This window comes from Oryctolagus cuniculus, chromosome 5, assembly GCF_964237555.1.
Source record: "Oryctolagus cuniculus chromosome 5, mOryCun1.1, whole genome shotgun sequence".
Classification (NCBI taxonomy): domain Eukaryota; kingdom Metazoa; phylum Chordata; class Mammalia; order Lagomorpha; family Leporidae; genus Oryctolagus; species Oryctolagus cuniculus.
Window position 1 is genome coordinate 101,903,226 of NC_091436.1, and position 22,214 is coordinate 101,925,439.

At 41.3% G+C, this 22,214-nt stretch overlaps 2 protein-coding genes across 7 annotated transcripts in view; one reads left to right on the plus strand and one right to left on the minus strand.

Moving 5' to 3' along the window:
- The window catches only part of B3GAT2 (beta-1,3-glucuronyltransferase 2), a 97,390-nt gene extending 83,548 nt beyond the window's left edge, over positions 1 to 13,842 (plus strand). Inside the window, exons 3-4 of the mRNA XM_002714531.5 lie at positions 13,343 to 13,491; positions 13,573 to 13,842. Of these exons, the coding sequence (XP_002714577.1) occupies positions 13,343 to 13,491; positions 13,573 to 13,659 (236 nt within the window). The 3' untranslated portion in view covers positions 13,660 to 13,842. The remainder of the gene's footprint in view (positions 1 to 13,342; positions 13,492 to 13,572) is intronic.
- A 277-nt stretch (positions 13,843 to 14,119) lies between these two features.
- SMAP1 (small ArfGAP 1) overlaps positions 14,120 to 22,214 on the minus strand; it is a 187,459-nt gene continuing 179,364 nt past the window's right edge. For all 6 annotated transcript variants that reach the window (XM_008263098.4, XM_008263099.4, XM_002714530.5 and 3 more), the window contains 3 exons: positions 18,767 to 18,938; positions 17,609 to 17,916; positions 14,120 to 15,072 (listed from right to left, as the gene is read on the minus strand). In XM_008263098.4, the coding sequence (XP_008261320.3) occupies positions 14,938 to 15,072; positions 17,609 to 17,916; positions 18,767 to 18,938 (615 nt within the window). In that variant the 3' untranslated portion in view covers positions 14,120 to 14,937. The remainder of the gene's footprint in view (positions 15,073 to 17,608; positions 17,917 to 18,766; positions 18,939 to 22,214) is intronic.

The window sequence follows — 22,214 nt, forward strand, 5'->3', positions numbered from 1 at the left end:
AACCACACTAAAAAAAAAAAAAAAAAAAAAAAAAAAAAAAAAAAAAAGTGACAGGGAGTCAGATAGGGTGACAAATAGGAGACCAGAGATAAAACGGGCTAGAGAGGCACAGATGGGATGCACGGACGTCGTTGGTTTGACTTTGGCTCAGGGGCTTTGCACTGGCTGGACCAGGCTCTCTGGGCCTTCTCCCCGCTCAGCCGTCTCAGAGAGGAGCACCAGGGACTGTGCCCAGGCTGGGCTCGCCCACGGAAACCCCAGCTGGAAAGGAAGTCTCCCTGCCGTGGTGTCTCAGGGACACCTGTGTGCTCTGACAAGGAGGGTGTGTCTTCACATGATTCATTTGAAATACCGAAACGTGATCCAAAGAGATGGCTTTGACACTGAGAAGTGTGGGAGACACACGCCTCAAGGAGCGCTCTGGCATCCTTGTCAGACCTGGCCTGGCCACGGATTTTCAAGGCTGTGCCAGAGTTCAAAGCCAAGGTCAGGTCAGGTTTAACTGTAGGATTTTTCATGGGAAGGGCATCAAGGGTTAGAAGCCCACTGGGGAAGGGAGGCATGAAATAATCATTTTCAGAGGTGGGAGCCTGCAGGTAGACTTCGAGATACCAGAGCAGGACTTGCTGAGAACCTGCAGGAAATGTCCAGGCAGAACCCACAGCTTCGCAGAGGGGCAGTGAGCAAGGGGAAACTGCCTGGCCGTGGGTTAGGGGTGGGGCTGCCCCAGTGCTGCTGCTTCCCTGCTACCTGTGTTGGGGAAGGGAGGGGTTGCAAATGCCTCCTAGGTTCCTGGCAAATGCTCTCCCTTCTCCCCAGTGTCTGGCCCCATGCCACCTGTACCTCCACTACCATCCATGCCTGCACCAAACACAAGATGAGGCCCTTCTGTCTCCTCTCACCAGCAGCATCCAGTGCAGCAGCCACAGGACTGGTCTGTCCCCCTCAAGACCTCTGTCCCACTACCAGAGGAATTTTCTGGAAACTGTCGATTAGAACCCAGAGCTAGTGCTCCCCACGGCAGGGTGAATGGAATCCCCGGCCTCAAGTGACTGCCTTTGTCATCCGTCACTGGTGCTCCAGCCTGATGATACCTGGCCATAACAGCCTCTCCTTTTGTCTCTGCATGGGTGGATAACGCTTCAAGTGCTTCAAAGCCCGTGCCGGGTCTCATCCCTGTCTCTGAGCCCTTCCCCGTTCAGTCATCAGCATCTGCTTCTCTCGCTTCTGTGCCCAGATTTGCACTCGTCCCCTTTGCAGCATTTCTGATGCTGCAAGATCCATAGCTGTTCTTCCAGATGGACCAGGGGTGAGCAGAGGCCAGGGACTGTGTCTTCCTCAGGACTGCAACATCAACACTAAAGACAGTGGCTTGCAAAGGTTTCATGAAGGAATGAATAATGTCAGAACAGGGTTTAGAATAACATTACAGGCCGGAGCCGCGGCTCACTAGGCTAATCCTCCGCCTTGCGGCGCCAGCACACCGGGTTCTAGTCCCGGTCGGGGCGCCAGATTCTGTCCCAGTTGCTCCTCTTCCAGTCCAGCTCTCTGCTGTGGCCAGGGAGTGCAGTGGAGGATGGCGCAAGTGCTTGGGCCCTGCACCCCATGGGAGACCAGGAGAAGCACCTGGCTCCTGCCTTCGGATCAGCACAGTGTGCCAGCTGCAGCGGCCATTTGGGGGGTGAACCAACAGAAGGAAGACCTTTCTCTCTGTCTCTCTCTCTCACTGTCTAACTCTGCCTGTCAAAAAAAAAAAAAGAATAACAAATAACATTATAGAGACATTATTTAGAACCAGAAAGATCTTTATGTGGTGATTGAGTTGAACAGAGAATGCGTCAAATGTGCCAGGTACTATTCTGCGTGCTCTACACGGATTAGCTCATTGAAGAATTACAATAACCTTTTTTTTTTAGTTATATCTCTAGTTTTTATTTTTTTAAATTTTTTAAAAAGATTGCATTATTTATTTGAGAGGTGGAATTACAGACAGTGAGAGGGAGAGACAGAAAGGTCTTCCATCCGCTGGTTCACTCCCCAAATGGCCACAATGGCCGGAGCTGAGCCCATCCAGAGCCAGGAGCTTCTTCCGGATCTCCCACGTAGGCACAAGGGCCCAACAACTTGGGCCATCTTCTACTGCTTTCCCAGGTCATAGCGGAGAGCTGAATCGGAAGAGGAGCAGCTGGGACTTGAACCAGTGCCTATATGGATTACTGGTACTGCAGGCCGAGGATTAACCTGTGCCACAGCGTCGGTCCTGAATTAACTTTTTTTTTTTTTTTTTTTTTTTGACAGGCAGAGTGAACAGTGAGAGAGAGACAGAGAGAAAGGTCTTCCTTTGCCGTTGGTTCACCCTCCAATGGCCACTGCGGCCGGCGCACCGTGCTGATCCGATGGCAGGAGCCAGGTACTTATCCTGGTCTTCCATGGGGTACAGGGCCCAAGGACTTGGGCCATCCTCCACTGCACTCCCAGGCCACAGCAGAGAGCTGGCCTGGAAGAGGGGCAACCGGGAAAGAATCCGGCACCCCGACCAGGACTAGAACCCGGTGTGCCGGCGCCGCAAGGTGGAGGATTAGCCTATTGAGCCGCAGCGTCAGCTTCTTTAGGTTTTAATACAAGTAAAGTAATACTACTTATACAATAACAATTTCACTTAATTATGTTATGTACTCTAGGGCATGTGAAGTGGATTTTGTTCTCAGCTCTGGCCCAGCCTTGGCTATTGTAGTGTTTGGGGAGTGAACCTGAAGGCGGAGAATTACCCTAGTGAGCCGCGGCACCGGCCGAATTAACCTTTTAATAACAGGGGAAACAGAGGCCTGGAACACTGAAAACACTTCTGTTAGTCACTTAGTAATAGTAGAGCAGGCGTTTGAACCTAGGCATTCTAAATTAAAAGGCTTCACTCAATTACCCCCCCCCCCCATATTGCCAATCTATTAAAATAGGTCTTTAGGAGACTTCTGAAGGTTTAAAATAGGAAATTAACACATTTCCCACAAAAGCAATGAAGTGGGTTGAGATTTGGTGCAGCGGTTAAGGTGCTGCTTGGGACAACTGCATCCCATTCAGTAGTGACTGAGCCGAAGTCCCAGTTTCAATCCCGATTCCAGCTTCTTGGTAAAGTCTGGGAGGCAACAGGTGATGATTCAAGTGGCTGGGTCCCTGCCACCCATGTGGGAGACCTGGATTGGGTGCCTGGCTCCTAGCTTTGGTCTGGTGCAGCGCCAGCCACTCTGGACATTTAGGGGAGTGAGCCAATGGATTGGGAGCTCCCTCTGCCTCTCTGCCTCTCCAATTTAAAAAAAAAAAAATGATATAATAGCTCTCTCCAACCCAGTGCTGCTACATTTTCTGTCTAGGAATAGAGTGGCTTAGTGTGGCCCATTCAGTAGTGCTGTGAGAATGCGAAACAGAAAACTGCCAAGGTGGAAGGAAGCATGAGACAGTAGCCCCTGGACAGGGTCAAGCCTGTCAGTGCTGTCATTTACAGCATAACAGAGGGTCATTTCCCGTTAGAGTCCTTCTGTGGCTATGGAACCAGAAGAACCACTTTCCCCTCTGAACTTCAGTGTTGGGCGCCCCTGCTAGAATATCAGTCGTGGATATTTTCAGTATCCAGTTAATTAAGCCTCCTTAATGTATGTTTGGTTGTTAGAATGAAGTTTCCTACCCTTGTTCATCATTCTCATTATTTCTTTAGGAGATTTAGTTTTCCATGATGCTTTATTGTTTTCAGAGTCACGATTTAAATGAGTTTATAGATTAAGTAAAAAATACTTCTTAGGAATTCAGAGTGTTTTATTTTCCCACACAAAGAACAATGCCTGCTAAATGGCTTTGGAGGAGTTTAAAAAACCAGACTATAATTTAAAGTTTCACCCTGAAGCAATCATGGAGTTTGAGTTACTATTCTCGAGCAGATTAACAAACCTGTTTAGTAACCAAGACATGCTTTTCCATTCCTCTTTTGCACCAGAAGAAAATTATCCTAAATTATAATTAGAAGTAAACGTGGTAAACTGCAGTTCTGTCTACCCATTAGGAAGCAGACTGGGGAGGAATCTTTATCACGGCTGTGAAAGAGCACACTGTGCCATTAGGAGCATTCAGTGCTACCGCTATGAGAATGCAGAGTGGCACATGTGTGCATTGACAGTAGCACTTTGGAGATGCCAATTAATAAGCAAAGGACATATTCCTTTTATATAGTCTTCTGCTTTGTCTATGTGATTCAGTCTAGCAGAAATTATTTCTACAACAATACGGTTAAACTATTTGTTTTTAGTTGATAATTTTGAGTTTCCAGGGCTGTAAAGTCACAAGATTATGGGGGAAAATGTACTTGAGTAGTAGTTTGCCACTTTTAACTATCATGCCCTACATTAGCTTTTTTCTTTCTTGCCTATCTATCTTAAAGGGTAATAATGGGAATAGGGGTTGTAAAAAGAAAAAGGCAGTGATGTCATTGGGGATGACAGCATAAGAACCCCTCCTGATGGAGTCAGCGCTCTGGCATAGAAAGTAAAGCTGCTGGCTGCAGTACCAGCACCCCGCATGGACAGCAGTTCGAGTCCAGCACTCCACTTCAGATCCAGCTCTCTGCTATGGCTTGGGAAAGCAGTAGAAGATGACTCAAGTCCTCAGGCCCCTGCACCCATGTGGGACACCTGTTAGAAGCTCCAGGCTTCTGGCTTTGTATCAGCACAGCTCCAGCCATTGCAGCCATTTCAGAAGTAAACCAGTGGATGGTTTCTGTCTGTCTGCCACTACCTCTCTTTCTCTGCCTCCATCTCTCTGTAGTTCTGCCTTTCAAATAAATAAATATTAAAAAAAAAACACCCTCCTGCATAGTAGCAATGGGAACACTGGCAAAAAAATATTCAAACTCAAATTTTTCAGAACTTCACAAATTAATCAATGGTATATAACAATCTGAGGAATGTTGGTATTCTAAAAAACAACTAAATCTTGGGGCAGGCATTGTGGTGTAGCAGCAGCTAATCCACCACCTGCAATGCCAACATCCCATATGAGTGCAGGTTTGATTCCTAGCTGCTCCACTTTTAGTACAGTTCCCTACTAATGGCTGGGAAAGCAGCAGAAGATGGCCCAAGTGCTTGGGCCACTGCACCCATGTGGGAACCCCAGATGAAGCTCCTTGCTTTGGTCTGGTCCTGCCATGACCGTTGAGGCAATTTGGGGAATGAACCGGTAGATGGAAAATATCTTTCTCTCTGTTTCACCTTCTCTCTCTGTAACGCTGCCTTTCAAATAAAATAAAGAAAGGTACAGCCCCTGTGGTTATTGGTCTGTTTAGTTTTCTATGTCTTCATGGCTCAGGAAGGGTTGTATGTGTCCAGGAATTTATCCATGTCTTCTAGATTTCCCAATTTGTTGACATGTGGCTCTTGGTAGTAATTTCTGATGATTCTTTTTATTTCTGTGGTACCTGTTGTTACATTTCCTTTTTCATCTCTAATTTTATTGATTTGGGTCTTCTCCCTCTTTTTTTGGTTAGTTGGGCCAATGGTATATCAATTTTATGTTTTCAAAAAGCCAGCTCTTTGCTTCACTGATCTTTTGTATTTTATTTGTTTCAATTTTGTTTATTCTCCAATTTTAATTATTTCTTTTCTCCTACTAATTTTGGGTTTGGTTTGCTGTTGTTTTTCTAGATCCTTGAGATGAATTGATAGCTCATTTATTTGGTGCCTTTCCAATTTCTTGATGTAGGCACCAATTGCTATAAAGTTTCCTCTTAACACTGATTTTATTGTATCCTGTAGGTTTTGATATGTTGTGTTGTCATCTTCATTCATTTCCAGAAGATTTTTATATCTCTTTGATTTCTTCTATGACCCACTGTTCATTCAGGAGCATGTTGTTCAGTCTCCAAGTGTTTGCATAAGTTCTAGAGATTCTTGAGTCGCTGATTTCCAGCTTGATTCCATTGTGGTTAGAGAGGATGCATGGTATGATTTCAATTTTTTTGAATTTTCTGAGACTTGCTTTATAGCCGGGCATGTGGTCTATCCTAGAGAAAGTTTCATGAACTGGTGAGAATGTGTATTCTGCAACTATAGGATGAATGGTTCTGTAGATATCCATTATGTACATTTGGTCTATAGTGTTGATTAACTGTTCTTTCTTTGCATCCTGCCTGGTTGATCTGTCCATTGCTGCAAGTGAGGTATTTAAGTCCCTCATCACTGTTGTATTGGAGTCTATGTCTCCCTTTAGCTCCATTAACATTTCTTTTAAATAACCAGGTGCCCTATAACTAGGTGCTATGTTTATTATTGTCACATCTTCCTGTTGAATTGATCCCTTAATCATTATGTACTGCTCTTCTTTGTCTCTTGTAACAGTTTTTATGTTAAAGTCTATTTTTTTCTGATACTAGGATGACTATACTGGAACTTTTTGTTTTCTGTTAGCATGGAATATCTTTCTCCATCCTTTCAATTTCAGTCTGTGTATCTTCGTTGGTGAAATGTATTTCTTGTAGGCAGCAAATAGGTGGCTTTTGTTTTTAATCCATTCAGCCAGTCTGTATCTTTTAGTTGAGGCCATTTACATTCAAGGTGACTATTGATATTTTTTCCATAAATACTCCTATTGTTTGGATTTTCTTTGTACTCTTACTGGGAGATTTTCTGCCTTCACCTTCTTTCATATTGATGACCATGTTTCTGTGTGCAGCACATCTTTAAGCATCTTTTGCAAGGTTGGACAGGTAGTGACAAATTCTTTCAATTTCTGTTTGTTATGAAAGGTCTTTTTTTTCACCTTCTTTCATAAATTAAGAGCTCTGCAGGGCACAGTATTCTGGGTTCACAGGTTTTTTTTTTCCCTTAAGATTTGGAATATATCATGCCATTTTCTCCTAGCCTGTAGGGTTTCTGATGAGAAGTCAGCTGTAAGTCTAATTTGGAGATCCTCTGAAAGTAATCTGGCATTTCTCTTGTGCACATAGAATATTTTCTTTGTGTTTTATTGTGGGAAGTTTGACTACAATGTGTCGTGGTGAACATCTTTTTTGGTCATGTCTATAAGGAGTTCTATGTGCTTCTTATGCTTAGACATTCCTTTCTTTCTCCAAATTAGGGAAGTTTTATGTAATTATTTCACTAAAAAGGCCTTCTAATCCATTCTCTTTTCCTCACTTTCAGTAACTTCTATGACCTGTTATCCTGGTGCAGTAGTTTAATCCTCCACCTGTGTTGCTGGCACCCCATATGGGCACCAGCTCTAGTCCCAGCTGCTCCTCTTCCAATCCAGTTCTCTGCTGTGGCCTGGGAAAGCAGTGGAAGATGGCCCAAGTCCTTGGGCCCCTGAACCCACATGGGAGACCAGGAAGAAGTGTCTGGCTCCTGGCTTCGGATTGGTGTAGCTTTGGCCATTGTGGCCATTTGGGGAGTGAACCAGCAGACAGAAGACTTTTCTCTCTGTTTCTCCCTCTCACTGTAACTCTACCTCTCAAATAAATAAATAAAATCTTTAAAAAACAAAAAAAAATGGAAAAAGTTTGAGGACTTAATTCTCCATTTAAAAACTTACTGTGATCCACTGTAATAGAAAATGTGGTACTGACAAGATAAACATATAGATTAATGAAAAATAATTGACAGTTCAAAAATAATCCCTCATATTTATGGTTAGTTGAATTTTTTTTCAAAGTTATCTACTTATTTGAAAGGCAAAGAGAGGGAAAGACAGATCTTCCATCTGCTGGGTCACTCCTCAAATGGCCACAACATCCGGAGCTGGGCCAGTCCTAAGCCAGGAACTTCATCTGAGTCTGAAACATGGGTGAAAGGGCCCAAGCACTTGAGCCATCTTCACAGTGCTGGCCCCGGTCACTTGACTTTAACAAGTGTGTTAAGATCATTCAATGGGAAAAGAATAATCTTTTCAAAAAAATGATGCCAAAAGTTAGGCATATGCTAAATAAAATAAAAATCACTTAGTTGTACCCTTTAGATCTAATGTATTTAAATATATATACTAAACTTTACATGAATTGTATCTCACTGGTGGAGGCTGGGCAATTAAGATTGAAATACACAATGTTACAATAAGGCAGTGTATGCTTTGCTCTGAAGAGAGATGTTACCTCAGGGGCCTTAGAAAAGAGACGAGGTACCACACATACAAGTATCTTTCACTAGCAAGTTTCATGACTGTAGAGTGTGTGTGTGTGTGTGTGTGTGTGTGTATTTTGGAAGTTGAAGTCTTTTTCTTACTGTTTAAAGTGGTTAGAAAGTTTTGAAATTGTCTGATACCTATTGGCAATGTTAAGACTGCGTCAAGAGCCCAATATTCCATACAACTAGCCAGAGTGATGATTCCAGAGGAAAAGCTACTGCCATCTTTCTTGTGACCAGACTATAGTGGTATTGTTCCCAAAAGTCAATTCTTTAGAAATTGGAAATGGTTTTTATTTGTAAGTCTTTGAAATTAGATCATGTGTAGTGAGAGAATTATGAATGGGCCAAGTTCATGAAGGAACTTAAATTGATACTGATACATTAGAAGGAACCAGTGAGCACTGTTGATGCTACTAACTGGAAGGAGGTTCGGAATATGTGCTCATTCCTGTCCCATTCCACCCTCACTTCCTTATTTTAATGGCTTGCACTGCTGAATAAAATCAAAGAGCAGTCATCCTCATCTCATTCCAATTTAAAGGACTTTAACACGTCTTTCCCATTAAGCAGAATATAGCAATAGAATTTCTTCTAATGTTTATTATCCTAAGTTGAAAGTGCACACATGTGTGTGCACACATATACATACACAGAGTGGGGAGGTATCTTCCATCTGCTAGTTCACTCCCTAAATTCACTCAATAGCCAAGACTGAGCCAGGAAGAGCCTGGAACTCCATTCAGGTCTTCATGTGGGTGGCAGAAGCCCAGGTACTTGTGCCATTATCTGCTGCCTCTCAAGCAGGTTATTAGGAAACTGGATTAGAAGTACAGTAGATTTGAACTGGCACTGTAATATGGGATGCCGGCCGTATCCCAAGTGGTGGCTTAACCCGCTGCACCATGATGGTTTTAGAACTGGCCTTCATCAAGTTAAGAAAGTTCACCTCTAAATTTGCAGAGGTACTTTTAGTCATGACTACAGGTTGGAATTTGTTACATGCATTTACTCCATCTGTTGAGATTTTTTTGTTAAAGATTTATTTATTGGCCATTGGTGGGAGGGGGTGGTAACTAGCAGACAGACTTCTGTCTCTCTCCCCTCTCCTTCTGTTAACTCTGCCTTTCAAGTTTATTTGCGTTCACTTCCCAAGTGGCCCCCAACAACCAGAGCTGGGACAGGCCAAAGATAGGAGCCAGGAGCTTCTTCCAGGTCTCATTCCTTTCCTGTGTTAAGATTTTTTTTTTTCAATTCAATCACTGTTTTAGATGCATCTCACAAATTTCTCTTTTTAGTTATGCACTTTCTCATTTTCCTTTGGATTGCTTCTATGAACACTTTATTTATAATTGCTTAGTTTCCTAATATTTGAGAGCTGTTCCAGCTATTCTTATATTGCTATTTCTATTTTAATTCCATTATGGTCACAGAACGTACTTTGTACAGTCTGAGTTCTTTTAAACTTGAGACTTGAGTTACAGCCCAAACTGTGGTTTATCTTGATTATGTTCCATTTGCACCCGAAAAGATGGTATTCTGCTATAGTTGGCTGGGTTGTTCTATAAATTGTCATTTTTTAAAAGAAGATTTATTTATTTATTTGAAAGTCAGTTACACAAAGAGAGGAGAGGGAGAGAGGGAGAGAGAGAGGCCTTCCATCCACTGGTTCAATCCCATTGGCCACAATGGCTGGAGCTGTGTGGATCCGAAGCCAGGAGCTTCTTCCAGGTCTCCCATGCAGGTGCAGGGGCCCAAGGACTTGGGTCATCTTCCACTGCTTTCCCAGGCCATAGCAGAGAGCTGGATTGGAAGTGGAGCAGTCAGGGCTTGAACTGGTGCCTATATGGGATGCTGGCACTGCAGGTGGTAGCTTTACCTGCTACGCCATACTGCCGACCTCTATAAATTGTCAGTCAAGTTGGTTGATAGTGTTCTTCAAGGCTTATATATCCCAACTTTTAAAATCTGGGTATTTTTTGATTGTTTTATCTTCAAGTATTTTTTCCTTTCATTTTTTTTTTTCTTAAAGACGTTTGACAGGCAGAGAGAGCATGCTTTATCTTCATCTGCTGGTTCACTCCCTAAATGGCCATACTAGCTAGCTGGTACAGGCTGGAACCAGGAGCCCCTAACTCCACCTGGGTCTCCTATGTGGATGGCAGGGCTGCAAGTACTTGGGCTATCTGCCTCTGCTTTCCTAGGCACATTTGCAGGGAGTTGGATTAGAAATGGAGCAGCTGGGACTCAAACCAGTGCTCCAGTATTGGATGCCAGCATCAGAAGTGGTGGTTTAACCTGCTGCACAACTCCAGCCCCTCATTGTTTCTGTTAACTCATGTGTGTGTGTGTGTGGGGGGGGGTTTATGTTGATCTTTGTTTCTTATTTCGATAGTTTTTAATGTTGTATGTTGAAGTCCACTATCTTTTCTTCTCCAATGTCTGTTAATCCCACCAGTATATTTTTCATCTCAGGCTATTTCTCATCACTGAGCTGACTGTATATTTTTGTATCTTCCACTTACTGTGCTTAATCTTTCTTGTATTTAATGTCTTTGGTTCTGTAATTCTATCATCTGTATCCTAATTCTTACTTCTCTGTATATCTGTTAATTTTTGTCTCAGGCATTCTGAGTTTTACATTGTATGCATATGCAAAAATATAAATGTATAAGTAAATACTTTTATCTTTGTAGCGGGACACAACTAAGTTACTGGGAAACACTGTGGTCCTTTCCAGCTTGCTTTCACTCAGACAAAACCAACTCAGCCTTTAGGCTTAATTTGACCTCACAATGGACACAATAACCTTTCATGTATGCTATCAGGTATCCCTAATTATTACTAGATAACTTCACTCTGTTGAGAATGTAAACTACTCCCCACCCTGAGGACACACCAAAAATTGATTCACCTGCTCTTTTCCAGTGGTTCATTGCCTGATTCCAGGGTTCATTTGCTGATCATAACTCAGTTGATCTGTAGCTATCTTTAGTTTTCACCAGAGCTCAATTCTCTTCCCTGGTACTTTGCCCTGCTAATACCATTAGTTGTCTTTGCTTCCTCAAATTCTCAATTCTATTTCGTCAAGAAGACTGGAGAGCACTAAAACCTGTCTGTAGGCTCTGGTCCTGCCAGGTGCACAGCACTCTCCAGGGAGGCTAGGAAAGGGGGCCTTTCAGCAAAACAAGGCACAGCTCCACAACTGCTGTGAACTTCACTTAAACTGTGCATTTTGACATGCAACTCTGTAAGAGCCAGAAATTTATTCCTCAGTTAAGGAAAGCAATACTCCCAATCTCAATCTTCCAGCAGTCATGATTGATGCCTGTTTAACGTCATAGGGGAAATCAGATCAAAAGTGCTTCCTATCAGTTTCAGAATTACTTTCTGCACAGTTTGAATCCTGTTTTTTTTTTTTTTAATATGAAGATAGGGCAAATAAAATGAGTACCTTGAAGTCATGTGAAGGATATACCAGTTTTAGTGTGGTTGAGAAGGGCACGCTCTTGTTTAGATAAAAAAGCTGAAGCTTATGTGTAAGCACATTTTTAAAAGAAATCTTTTAACATTAAAATCTGATTTGATCTGAGAAAAGGCATATCATGTATTAACTTGAACCTTTGGCTTTTTGTTGAGAAGTCTTGTGCTGTCCTAGCTGTGCCTGAGGAAGGCTTCAGCTGTGTTGCCAGAATTGTGACAAGCAAGTATCCTGGCTCTGCCACCCAGATCTTTTAAAAGCCTTCTACCTGTCAACCAGTATACTTCTAGCCATAAATGGTGGCTAACACCCCCAGCCCCTGAAAAGTTAAATGACCTGGCCAGTATTCTAAGTGCAAGGATAGGCAAAAACAAAAGGCTTCTAATTCCAAAATCAGTGTCCTTCTGCTGGATCGCACTGCCTGCCTCCTGGACTGGGGAAGAGCACGGGGAGAGTCCTGAGGCCATCATTTTACGATCGTTCCTTTGTTGTGCTTCACTCAGCACCAGTTGGATCAAGCAGTGTTTGTATGGAGTTTAGTGTTAAGTTTCCCCAAAAGGCAGCAGGGTCTTAGAGAAGGGGTGGGGGGATATTTTTTATGGTTCGTATGGATATTTGTAGCATCATTCACAGGACATACAAAATTATTAACTTAAAAATTGGTCTGCATTAGATTTATTGAATTTCCAGTCCCACCTGTTGATGCTTTGGCAGGGCCAGACCAACTGATTTCATGAGTCTCACACAGCCTGTAGGCCAGATGTTTCCCAACCCTGGTACAGAGAATGAGACTGATCTGGAGAGGCTATGAGAATGTGGCTGTGGTTTTCTCATAGCTCCTCCATTATTGCCTGGTGGCATTTAGTACTTACTTTGCTAACTGTACTTTTTCAAAAAGAAGTATAAATCCAGGTAATGAAGAGAAGGGCAAAAGTTGCTATGAAATGTTACTGGGCCTTGGTCTGCACAGGTTCAACTCTGGGCAAAGAGGAACAGACTTTCAGATTTTCAGAACAATTACTTGCTGAGATGGCTTTTAGCATGTTGTAAGGGCTGAGTTTTCAACACAGAATTTGTTAAACTATACACTACATAGTAATGATTTTTCAAATGACCAAACCATTAAAGGAAATTTACACTAATTTTTAATGAAAAGTAATACACTGTCTCCTGCATAGACTTCCACACACCCATGCCTTTTCTACCAGAATAGAAATTGAAACCAATTATAAGGCATTACCATAAATAAGGTATTACCATTTTCTACCTATTTCTCCATCTTCTAAGCACATACAAAAGAGCAAGCTTAGAGTGGTGCTAACTTTGATAGGCCATATGTAATGATATTAAAGAGCAGGCAGGAGAACTGGGCACGTACTCTCCCTGCTCCAAGGACAGCTCAGGGAAGGCTGGCCTTTCAGTTTCATTTAGTTGTGAATTATTCCCAGAACCCAAAAGGTGGGACATAATAAAGAGGGAATTTTATAAATTACTATTAACAGACTGACTTCAAATTTTACACAGCCCTGTGTTACACTGAATTACAACATTGTAATGATTTTAATCTCCCTTTTGAGATTATGATATTCAACTTTGTAAACCAGTACTTGACACACCGCATTTTAAAAACTGCTTCTGATGTAACATATAGAAAAAGAAGTACACCAATACCATAAAGTCTTTTTTTTTTTTAACTTTCACAAAGGATTTGCTGTAAGTCTTCAAGTCATCTTGTCCAATCCAAAAGCTGTATTTAAACGTCGTGGATCCCAACCAGGGATGCAAGAATCTGACTTTCTAAAACAGATAACAACAGTTGAAGAACTGGAACCTAAAGCAAATAACTGCACCAAGGTATTCATTTTCCTTATGCTGCCTGACCTTGAGTGTCAGCATTAACAGCATGGTTACCCAAAATGTTTCCATCCCCTTTAGGTTCTTGTGTGGCACACCCGGACAGAAAAGGTTAATTTAGCCAACGAGCCAAAGTACCGCCTGGACACAGTGAAAATTGAGGTCTAAGATGGAGAAGCAACTGGTGCAGCTTTCCAGTCCCGGAATATGGAAGAGGATGTTTGCAGTTTAGGCTGAAAAGCATTCAGGTATTATTCATGTTACTTCAGTACAACAGCCGATTGATTGTCATCTGATGGACATCTGTTTAAACAGAGCTTGTCAGTTAACATGTTAATTGGATGGTACAAAGTGTGTATATTGTCTTCATTTGTTCTGCATGTTTTCCTTAGTTTAATTGGAAGATTTCTGTACAGTACAGCTGAATGACTAAATGCAAGCTATCATTCTGAGTATATCTTTTGTTTTCTCATTTGCTCTTACAACTGGTAGAACTGAACAGATTTTAGAAACACATGACAGGTATTTTGTCAACTAAACTTCCCAATTCCTGACTCTGTAACATTAAGAAATTTTTGGACGGCTGGTGGCAGTTTACATCATAAGAAATAAACCCACAAATAAAAAGTTCTATGGATTCATCTGTTTAATATAGGGAAATAACATTTTGTCAATACTAGGCACCATAAAATGTAAACACAATTACTGTCATAAACCTGGACATACCTTCAAAGACTGAAAGTGGCTTTGTTTTAGTTACCCTGTTTGCATATAGTGCAGGAAAAGATCTTTGTTGGCACTATGTACATAAAAAGAGATCCAAATTACAAGAGAGGCAGATAAAATTTGAATTAAACAGTCACTAAATTGTTTTGTAGTAACATCCAGGTTTATCTTCCTTTCACTAACCACGTTCCCTGTTAAGCACATCATAACAACAGCACAATGACATGAAATGATGAAATAAAATAATTTTGATACACTAGAAAACAGTGCTCAGTGATACATTTACATTCTATTTATATGATTAAACATTTGATCATATAGTACCTTCCTACAGGATTACTGGCTAATTTAGGGGCAAGGTTTATACTGTTAGAGGTATTACTAACATGATAACTACTTCCCTTATATGCAAACATTAGAGCTATAATTTTATTGAGAGTAAAACTGATTATGCAAGTTGACTGAGCAGCTTCTCATATAGTGTGGTTAATTAAATCATGGGAAATGTGACCAAAGCTGCCCTTCACATAAAATGGTTTCTCATCCTGCTCTTCACCAAATTTAATCAGTACAGACCAACACAGTCAATCAGGTAATTCTTAACATGAACAAATGGGGAGAAAGAAAATATATATATATGTACATGAATAAACAGGAACTAGATGCGTTTTAGCAAGGAATGTCAGGTGTTAGTTCTGGATGAAACTCGTATTACAGTTTTCATTTCCACAGTTGTGTGCTGAGAGTCTGACCCGATGAACTTCCAGACCATCCTGCTGTTGTGTTCGGGGGCTGGCCAAAACCAGGTGTAGGATTTGGACTACTGATACTCATGCCAGCCATTTGCTGATTCATCTGTGAAACACATAAACAACTTGGTTTAAAATGATTCATTTTTTTTCTTTAGCTACAGTTGGACATTTTTTCATTAATGTGAAAGTTAGTCAAAGCCATAGGGTAAAAAGCAGACCACCATACAAATATTTCTTTACAAAGCACAAATAACTCCTGTGTTTCCTACTTGTTCTTTATTTTAGCATTATCTATAAAATATCAATCATATTATTCAGATCCTACATCCAATTTCTTGTCCCCCCAAATTAATAACCACAACTTTAAATAACAATCCTTGTTGTATCTGGGTATTATGAAATGAGCCAATTAGTCTCAACTTTTGGGACTAAGAAAATAGAGTACTCTAAAATTAGCCCATAAATTTTTGTATGATGGCTGTAAGAATTCTGTATTAAAACCCTAAATGGCTCTACATTCTTTCTGAATATCAAACAAGTGATTATAATATATACATCTAAAATTAATTTTCATTGTATGCTATAAATTATAAGATTACAAATATTTTTCTAATAGGCTAGTGTCATATATATAGAAATATACCAAAAGTTCTTGGAAAATTGAATTCAATGGTACATTTTGGTGCAAAAATATTTTTGAAATCCATACAGATGAAAAATCCATACAGATGAAGGGTCTTCAAAAGTTCATGAAATGTAATTTTTTGCAACAACTATTTTTAAATTCCATTTTTCTGCTATCAATATAAAAGCATTTTAATTGTATGGTTCTCTTCTAAGAATGGTGATAAGTGAAGAAAAGGAAATATTTACCATAAAGTACAGAGTGGGTTCAATTAAACTGTGTTCTGAACTTAATAAAGTTCAATATTAACCACATCATTGATAGATCACCTCTTGATATACTACAAACTACTTTAATAACCTTATTGTTGGCCAAGATATTCCACTGATGGAAAACTAGAGAAGAGCATCATTCTTCCTTGCTATTTGGAAATAACAGCTCATGTTAACTTCGTATCCATTCACCTAGCACCTTAACCTGAGCTGGATGAGCTCCAGCATTTTGGCCACATAAGAGATGTTACTGACATTTGACACTTAGGAGGTTTGAGATTCTACAGAGATCAATGTCTTACTATAGAAAATTGTCCATTCTCATAAATACTTGTACTGATAACAATAACTTGGAACATTCATGACAGATACATACTGATTTTTCTAATGTTAGAGATCAGTCTAGATTATTCCCTTAATGTTCTCAGCATAAAATAGGTCAAGGAGAAACCAAGATCATCAAAACAGGAAGTGTAAAAGAAAGGGAAGTGGGAATATGAACCGCCATAAGGCTAGAGAAAAAATAGAGCACCTAACTGCTTTAGCCCAACCAAGGCAGAAACAGGACTTTATGAGGGTATGTCTGAGACAAATATGAACTTGTTCACACCTTACAGAAATTTGTGGGTACTCTTTTTAAACATAAAAATCACATTTATAGGATATGTTAAATGGAAATACAACTTAACAAGGGTTTTTGAATAAAAAATTTTTAAAAATCTATGAGCAGAAACCATAAGACACGGAAAACAGCCTAGATCCCTCACAAAATTGTGCACTGAAAATATGAGGCTGGCACCGTGGCGCAGCAGGTTAAGCTGCACTCTACCATGCCAGCATCTCAAATAAGCACCAGTTTGAGTCCCAGAAGCTCCACTTCAGATCCACCTCCCTGTTAATGCACCTGAGAAAGCAGCAGCAGATTGCCCAAGTACTTCAGATGCTGCCATCCACATGGGAGACAAGGATGGAGTTCCTGGCTCCTGGTTTTGGCCTGGTCCAGACTCAGGTTTACAACCATTTAGGGAGTGAACCAGTGAATGAAGATCTTTGTGTGTGTCTCTAACTATGCCTTCCAAATAAAAAAAGAAAAGAAAATAGGAGACTGGCTATTTTCCTACTCTGTGAAAGTTTAAATTAAAAAAACCCAGGGCTAGCACTGTGGTGTAGTAGGTTAATCCTCCGCCTGTGGTGCCAGCATCCCATATGGGCGCCGGTTCGAGACCTGGTGGCTCCACTTCCGATCCAGCTCTCTTCTATGGCCTGGGAAAGCAGTGGAAGATGGCCCAAGCCCTTGGGCCCCTGCACCCATGTGGGAGACCCAGAGAAAGCTCCTGGCTCTGGATTGGCTCAGCTCCAGCTGTTGCAGCCATTTAGGGAGTGAACCAGTGGATGGAAGACCTCTCTCTCTCTCCCTCTATCTGTGTCAAATAAATAAAAATAAAAATAAAATCTTATTAGGTTGGTCAAAAAGGACTACAAAATGCCCTGGCAGGAAGCTGAGTAACCCCTGGTGCTAAACTCAAAGGGAGAAGATAAAGAGTCTAAGGTAATTTGTAGCGATTATAAATAGGGAAAATGAAAAATCATTTCTCTTTCTGATACACAGTATCTACAGATACCATCTGTACATTAATCCTTCTCACTTCTATAAAATGCCTAGATTTAAAAAGCAAAACCATGTTAGAAAAAAAATCTGTTCTCTTAGATGTGGGAAAGGCTAGAGAGTAGATGACCCTTACCTGTGAGAGGCTCCATTGTGTCTGCTGAGCTTGTGGCAAGCCAAATTTACTCTGGGGTGCACCCATCTGTCCCACCATTCCTCCTTGGGGGCCAACCACATTTTGAGGAAGAGGCATCACACCAGTTTGTGCATTTCCCATAAACCCATTGGGCATCGGCATGCCCACCATCATACTTGCACTCTGTCCCATCACATTTCCAATAAGGCCAGGAGCTGCAGGCACAGGTACACCCATTGATGGAAAACCTTGAAATGCAGCCGGTGCTTGTGAGGTAAATGGTATATTTGTGGGTCCCATAAACACACCTGCATCGTAAGAACCATGAATAGAAAATAAGTAAGAACAGGGCTACTACATACAGCTGCAGTTATAGTAAAACACACAAATGGATTACTGTCTTCTGAATTCCCTATAGCAAAAATTTTTCATTCCAGTCTGTTCCTACTGCTCATTCCAACCTACAACTAAACAATTATTTCCAAAATGCAGACAAATCTGTTTTCAATCTGTCAAAATTTAAGAAATATAAATCTTATCCCATAGCCACACAAAATGTCTTTCAAAGTAAAGAACAAACTACCTAGCATCAGAGTATATGCTGTTTCTCTGACCTACACCACTGATCTCCAGATACCAGATAGACGGATGGAAGTCAACCATATCTAGCTTTAATGGAAGTAGCTGGGTAGCCATATAATTTCAGGTCACATGTATGTGAAACGCACCTTTTATTTTAGAGGAAATGGTCTGATGGATTAAAACTGTGCTAACAAATTAGTGCTTGATTAGAATTATTAAAAAGTTTCAAAGCTTTTTTGGAAACAATGTAGTAATTCATACTGCTTTGTTTACCTGCAGAGAATATACATTGTACATAAAGTCATAACCTTCATGTAAATCAAATTTTGTAATTCTTCAAAAACTCTGTCCTGTAAACTTCTGAAGAGATCCTAATATGTGAACAGCTTGTTAATTCTAAATGAATAAAATTTTGTGAATCTGTGCATGCTTTTTAATTCTAATGCTTTGTTCATTTTATCGTGTTGACTACAAGTGTGCACTACATATAAAAAGGAGAAGAAATATAATTGATACTATAATTATAATGGATGTACTTTTAACAATTCACTCATAGCAGATTTCAAAGTTAATTACCAGGAGTACTTTGCTGCTGAATGGTTCCCGTACCATACAGAGATAAGATGGAGTCTTTAGAGAGTTGTTTCTTTGCAACTTCTTCTGATTTTGTAGCTTGCTCGGTGAAAAGATCCAGATCCCCAGATGTTACTGTAGACAGGGTGGCAGCTGCTGGTATAGAGGGTGTCCCCTGATACACACCAAAATAAGCTGTCAAATTCTGCACAGTAAAGCATAGCTCACCTATTATTTAAAACCCACATGATGTTATGAAGTAAGACAGAAACAACTGTAATAGATAAACCAGTGACATTTAAGAGATCATTCACTGGCTCACACACAAAAAAATCTGGAGTAAAGGCAAGATAAGATGTCTTCATCTGACTCAGTTAATGTAAGAGAGGGGAACCTGAAGCTCTTTCATAATAAATTGCACTCACCAACTAGGCTAACACTGAATTTCTGCTCCCTGAAATCCTGAACACAATGGGTTCAAAACTAGTTCTGCAGCTGCTGTCAGGACCACCACTCATGGGAGCTGCTCAGCCTTCTCCCTCGGCAAGTACTGCTTTATGGACCGGGTGGTATCCCTTGGAATAAAGAACACTTCTACATTACAGAGGACTGTAGATTTTATCTTTTTAAAAGCTGTGTTAGCGATTATTCTTAGGTGTTTAAATTTAATTGAAAATTGATCCCTGTTAAATATAAAAGTGGGAATAAGAGGGAGGAGATGTACAGTTTGGGACATGCTCAATCGGACTTGCTCCAAACGGCAGACTTAGAAACGTGCCAGGGGATTCCAATTCAATCCCATCAAGGTGGAATGTACCAATGCCGTCTCACCAAAGTGATCAATTTCAGTTCATGATTGATCATAATGATAGGATTAAGAGTCAAAGGGATCACATAAACAAGACTAGTGTCTGCTAATACTAAATGATAGAATCAAAAAGGGAGAGAATGATCCAACATGGGAAGCGGGATACACAGTAGACTCATAGAATGGCAGATGTCCTAAACAGCACTCTGGCCTCAGAATCAGCCCTTAAGGCATGCGGATCTGGCTGAAGAGCCCATGAGAGTATTTTAGGCATGGAAAGCCAAGACACTCTGGCAGAAAGAAAGAAAAAAAAAAAAAACCTAAATGAAAGATCTCTGGAAGTGAGATCCCAGTGGAAAGAACAGGCCATCAAAGAAGGAGGTACCTTTCTCTGAAGGGAGGAGAGAACTTCCACTTTGACTATGACCTTGTCTAAATAAGATCAGAGTAGGTGAACTCAAAAGGCCTCCATAACCTTGGCAACTCATGACAAGAGCCTCAGGTGATTACTGATGCCATAAACAAGAGTATCAATTGTTAAGTCAACAACAGAAGTCACTGTGCACTTATCTCTGTCCTTAATGTGTTGTCCAATGTGAATTAATGCTATAACTAGTATAACTAGTACTCAAACTAGTACTTACACTTTGTGTTTCTGTGTGGGTGCAAACTGTTGAAATCTTTACTTACTATATACTAAATTGATCTTCTGTATATAAAGATAATTGAAAATAAAAAAAAAGCTGTGTTGGAAGACTTTTTTAATACAACTAATCTAGATTAGTAACCACAACATTAGAACGCTTCTAATTTATCCACAAATGAAGCAAAACGCTAACCATCTGTACATTTAGCCATATGTTGTACCTCACTTTTGGATAAGGGGGAAATTAAGTACAAATACAAATAGGGGCCAAAGTTGTGCGCAGCAAGCCAAGCCACTGCTTGTGATGGGATGTCTGCACCCCATGTCAGAGTACGGTTCAAGTCTCGTCTGCTTTACTTCTGATCCAGCTTCTGGCTAATGGGCCTGGGAAAACAGCAAGAGATGACCCAACTGCTTGGGCCCTTGCCACCCACACGGGAGACCTGGATGGAGTTCTGAACTCCTTTTAACTTCAGCCTGGCCCTCTGCTATGGCCAGGGAGTGCAGTGAAGGATGGCCCAAGTGCTTGGGCCCTGCACCCCATGGGAGACCAGGAGAAGTACCTGGCTCCTGCCTTCGGATCAGTGCGGTGCGCCGGCCGCAACACGCCAGCCGCAGAGGCCATTGGAGGGTGAACCAACGGCAAAAGGAAGACCTTTCTCTCTGTCTCTCTCTCTCACTGTCCAGTCTGCCTGTCAAAAATAAATAAATAAATAAAAAATAAAAACAGTCAAACCAAACAGCATGACTAGGAAATGCTCACATGTCCATTTATCTGTTAGCACTCTGTTTGCCAGTACTACCATCAAGGATAAAAGAAAAACATCCTCTGCCTGCCATTTATACTTCAAGAGGCTGCACAGGACTTGCAACCAAAAGCTCTCTGGCATTCTGGGATCCCATATGAAGTCAGAACAGGCCTCAGCTCTTGTGTAGGTCTGGATACTGCACGTATACATGTGTATGATAGAAAGGAGAGGGGCTGGCACTGTGGCATAGTGAGCTAAGCTTCTGTCTATGGCTCTGTCAATCCACGGTGGGGAGGGGTGGGTTTGTGTTCAGCTGCTCCTCTTCTGATTCAGCTCTCTGCTTATGGCCCAAGTGCTTGGGCCCCTGCATCCATGTAGGAGACTCAGAGGAGGCTCCCAGCTCCTGGCTTCAGATGGGCTGTGCTCTGGAAGTTGCGGTCATTTGAGGAGTGAACCAGCGGATGGAAGACTTTTCTCTCTCTCCCTCTCTCTCTCTCTGTTAACTCTACCTCTCAAATAAATAAATTTCAAAAATACTAAAAAAAAAAAAAAAAAAAAAAAAAAGGGGGCCGGGGCCGCAGCTCACTAGGCTAATCCTCCACCTGCAGCACCGGCACCCCGGGGTTCTAGTCCCGGTCGGGGTGCCGGATTCTGTTGCGGTTGCTCCTCTTCTAGTCCAGCTCTCTGCTGTGGCCCAGGAGGGCAGCAGAGGATGGCCCAAGTGCTTGGGTCCCTGCACCCGCATGGGAGACCAGGAGGAAGCACCCGGCTCCTGGCTTCGGATCAGCACAGTGCTGGCTGTAGTAGCCATTAGGGGAATGAACCAACAGAAGGAAGACCTTTCTGTCTCTCTCTTACTGTCTAACTCTGCCTGAGTAAGAAGAAAGGGGCTTCGTTCTGTCACCACTCTGAAACAGTTCCCCTGAATCCCCAATTTACATATACATTCCTGTCAGCTGACTATTTCCAATTTCCTTAGGGAAGACTAGCACTCCAGATAAGTAAAGCAGATAGTAAAATCAATTTATTTCATATTCAAAATGCAAAAAATTCTATACTAGAATGTATATACACTCAGAGTAATTCATAATCTTGGTGTTCAAATTAGTTTGAGCTTAATTACACACAGTAAAAATCTATATAAAACAGTACAATATATGCATAAAATTTCTATTGAGCTCCCTCCCATGATTTAAGAAGGCATTATTTTGAAAATGTTCAGATTTTTTAATCTTTACAAGCAGATTG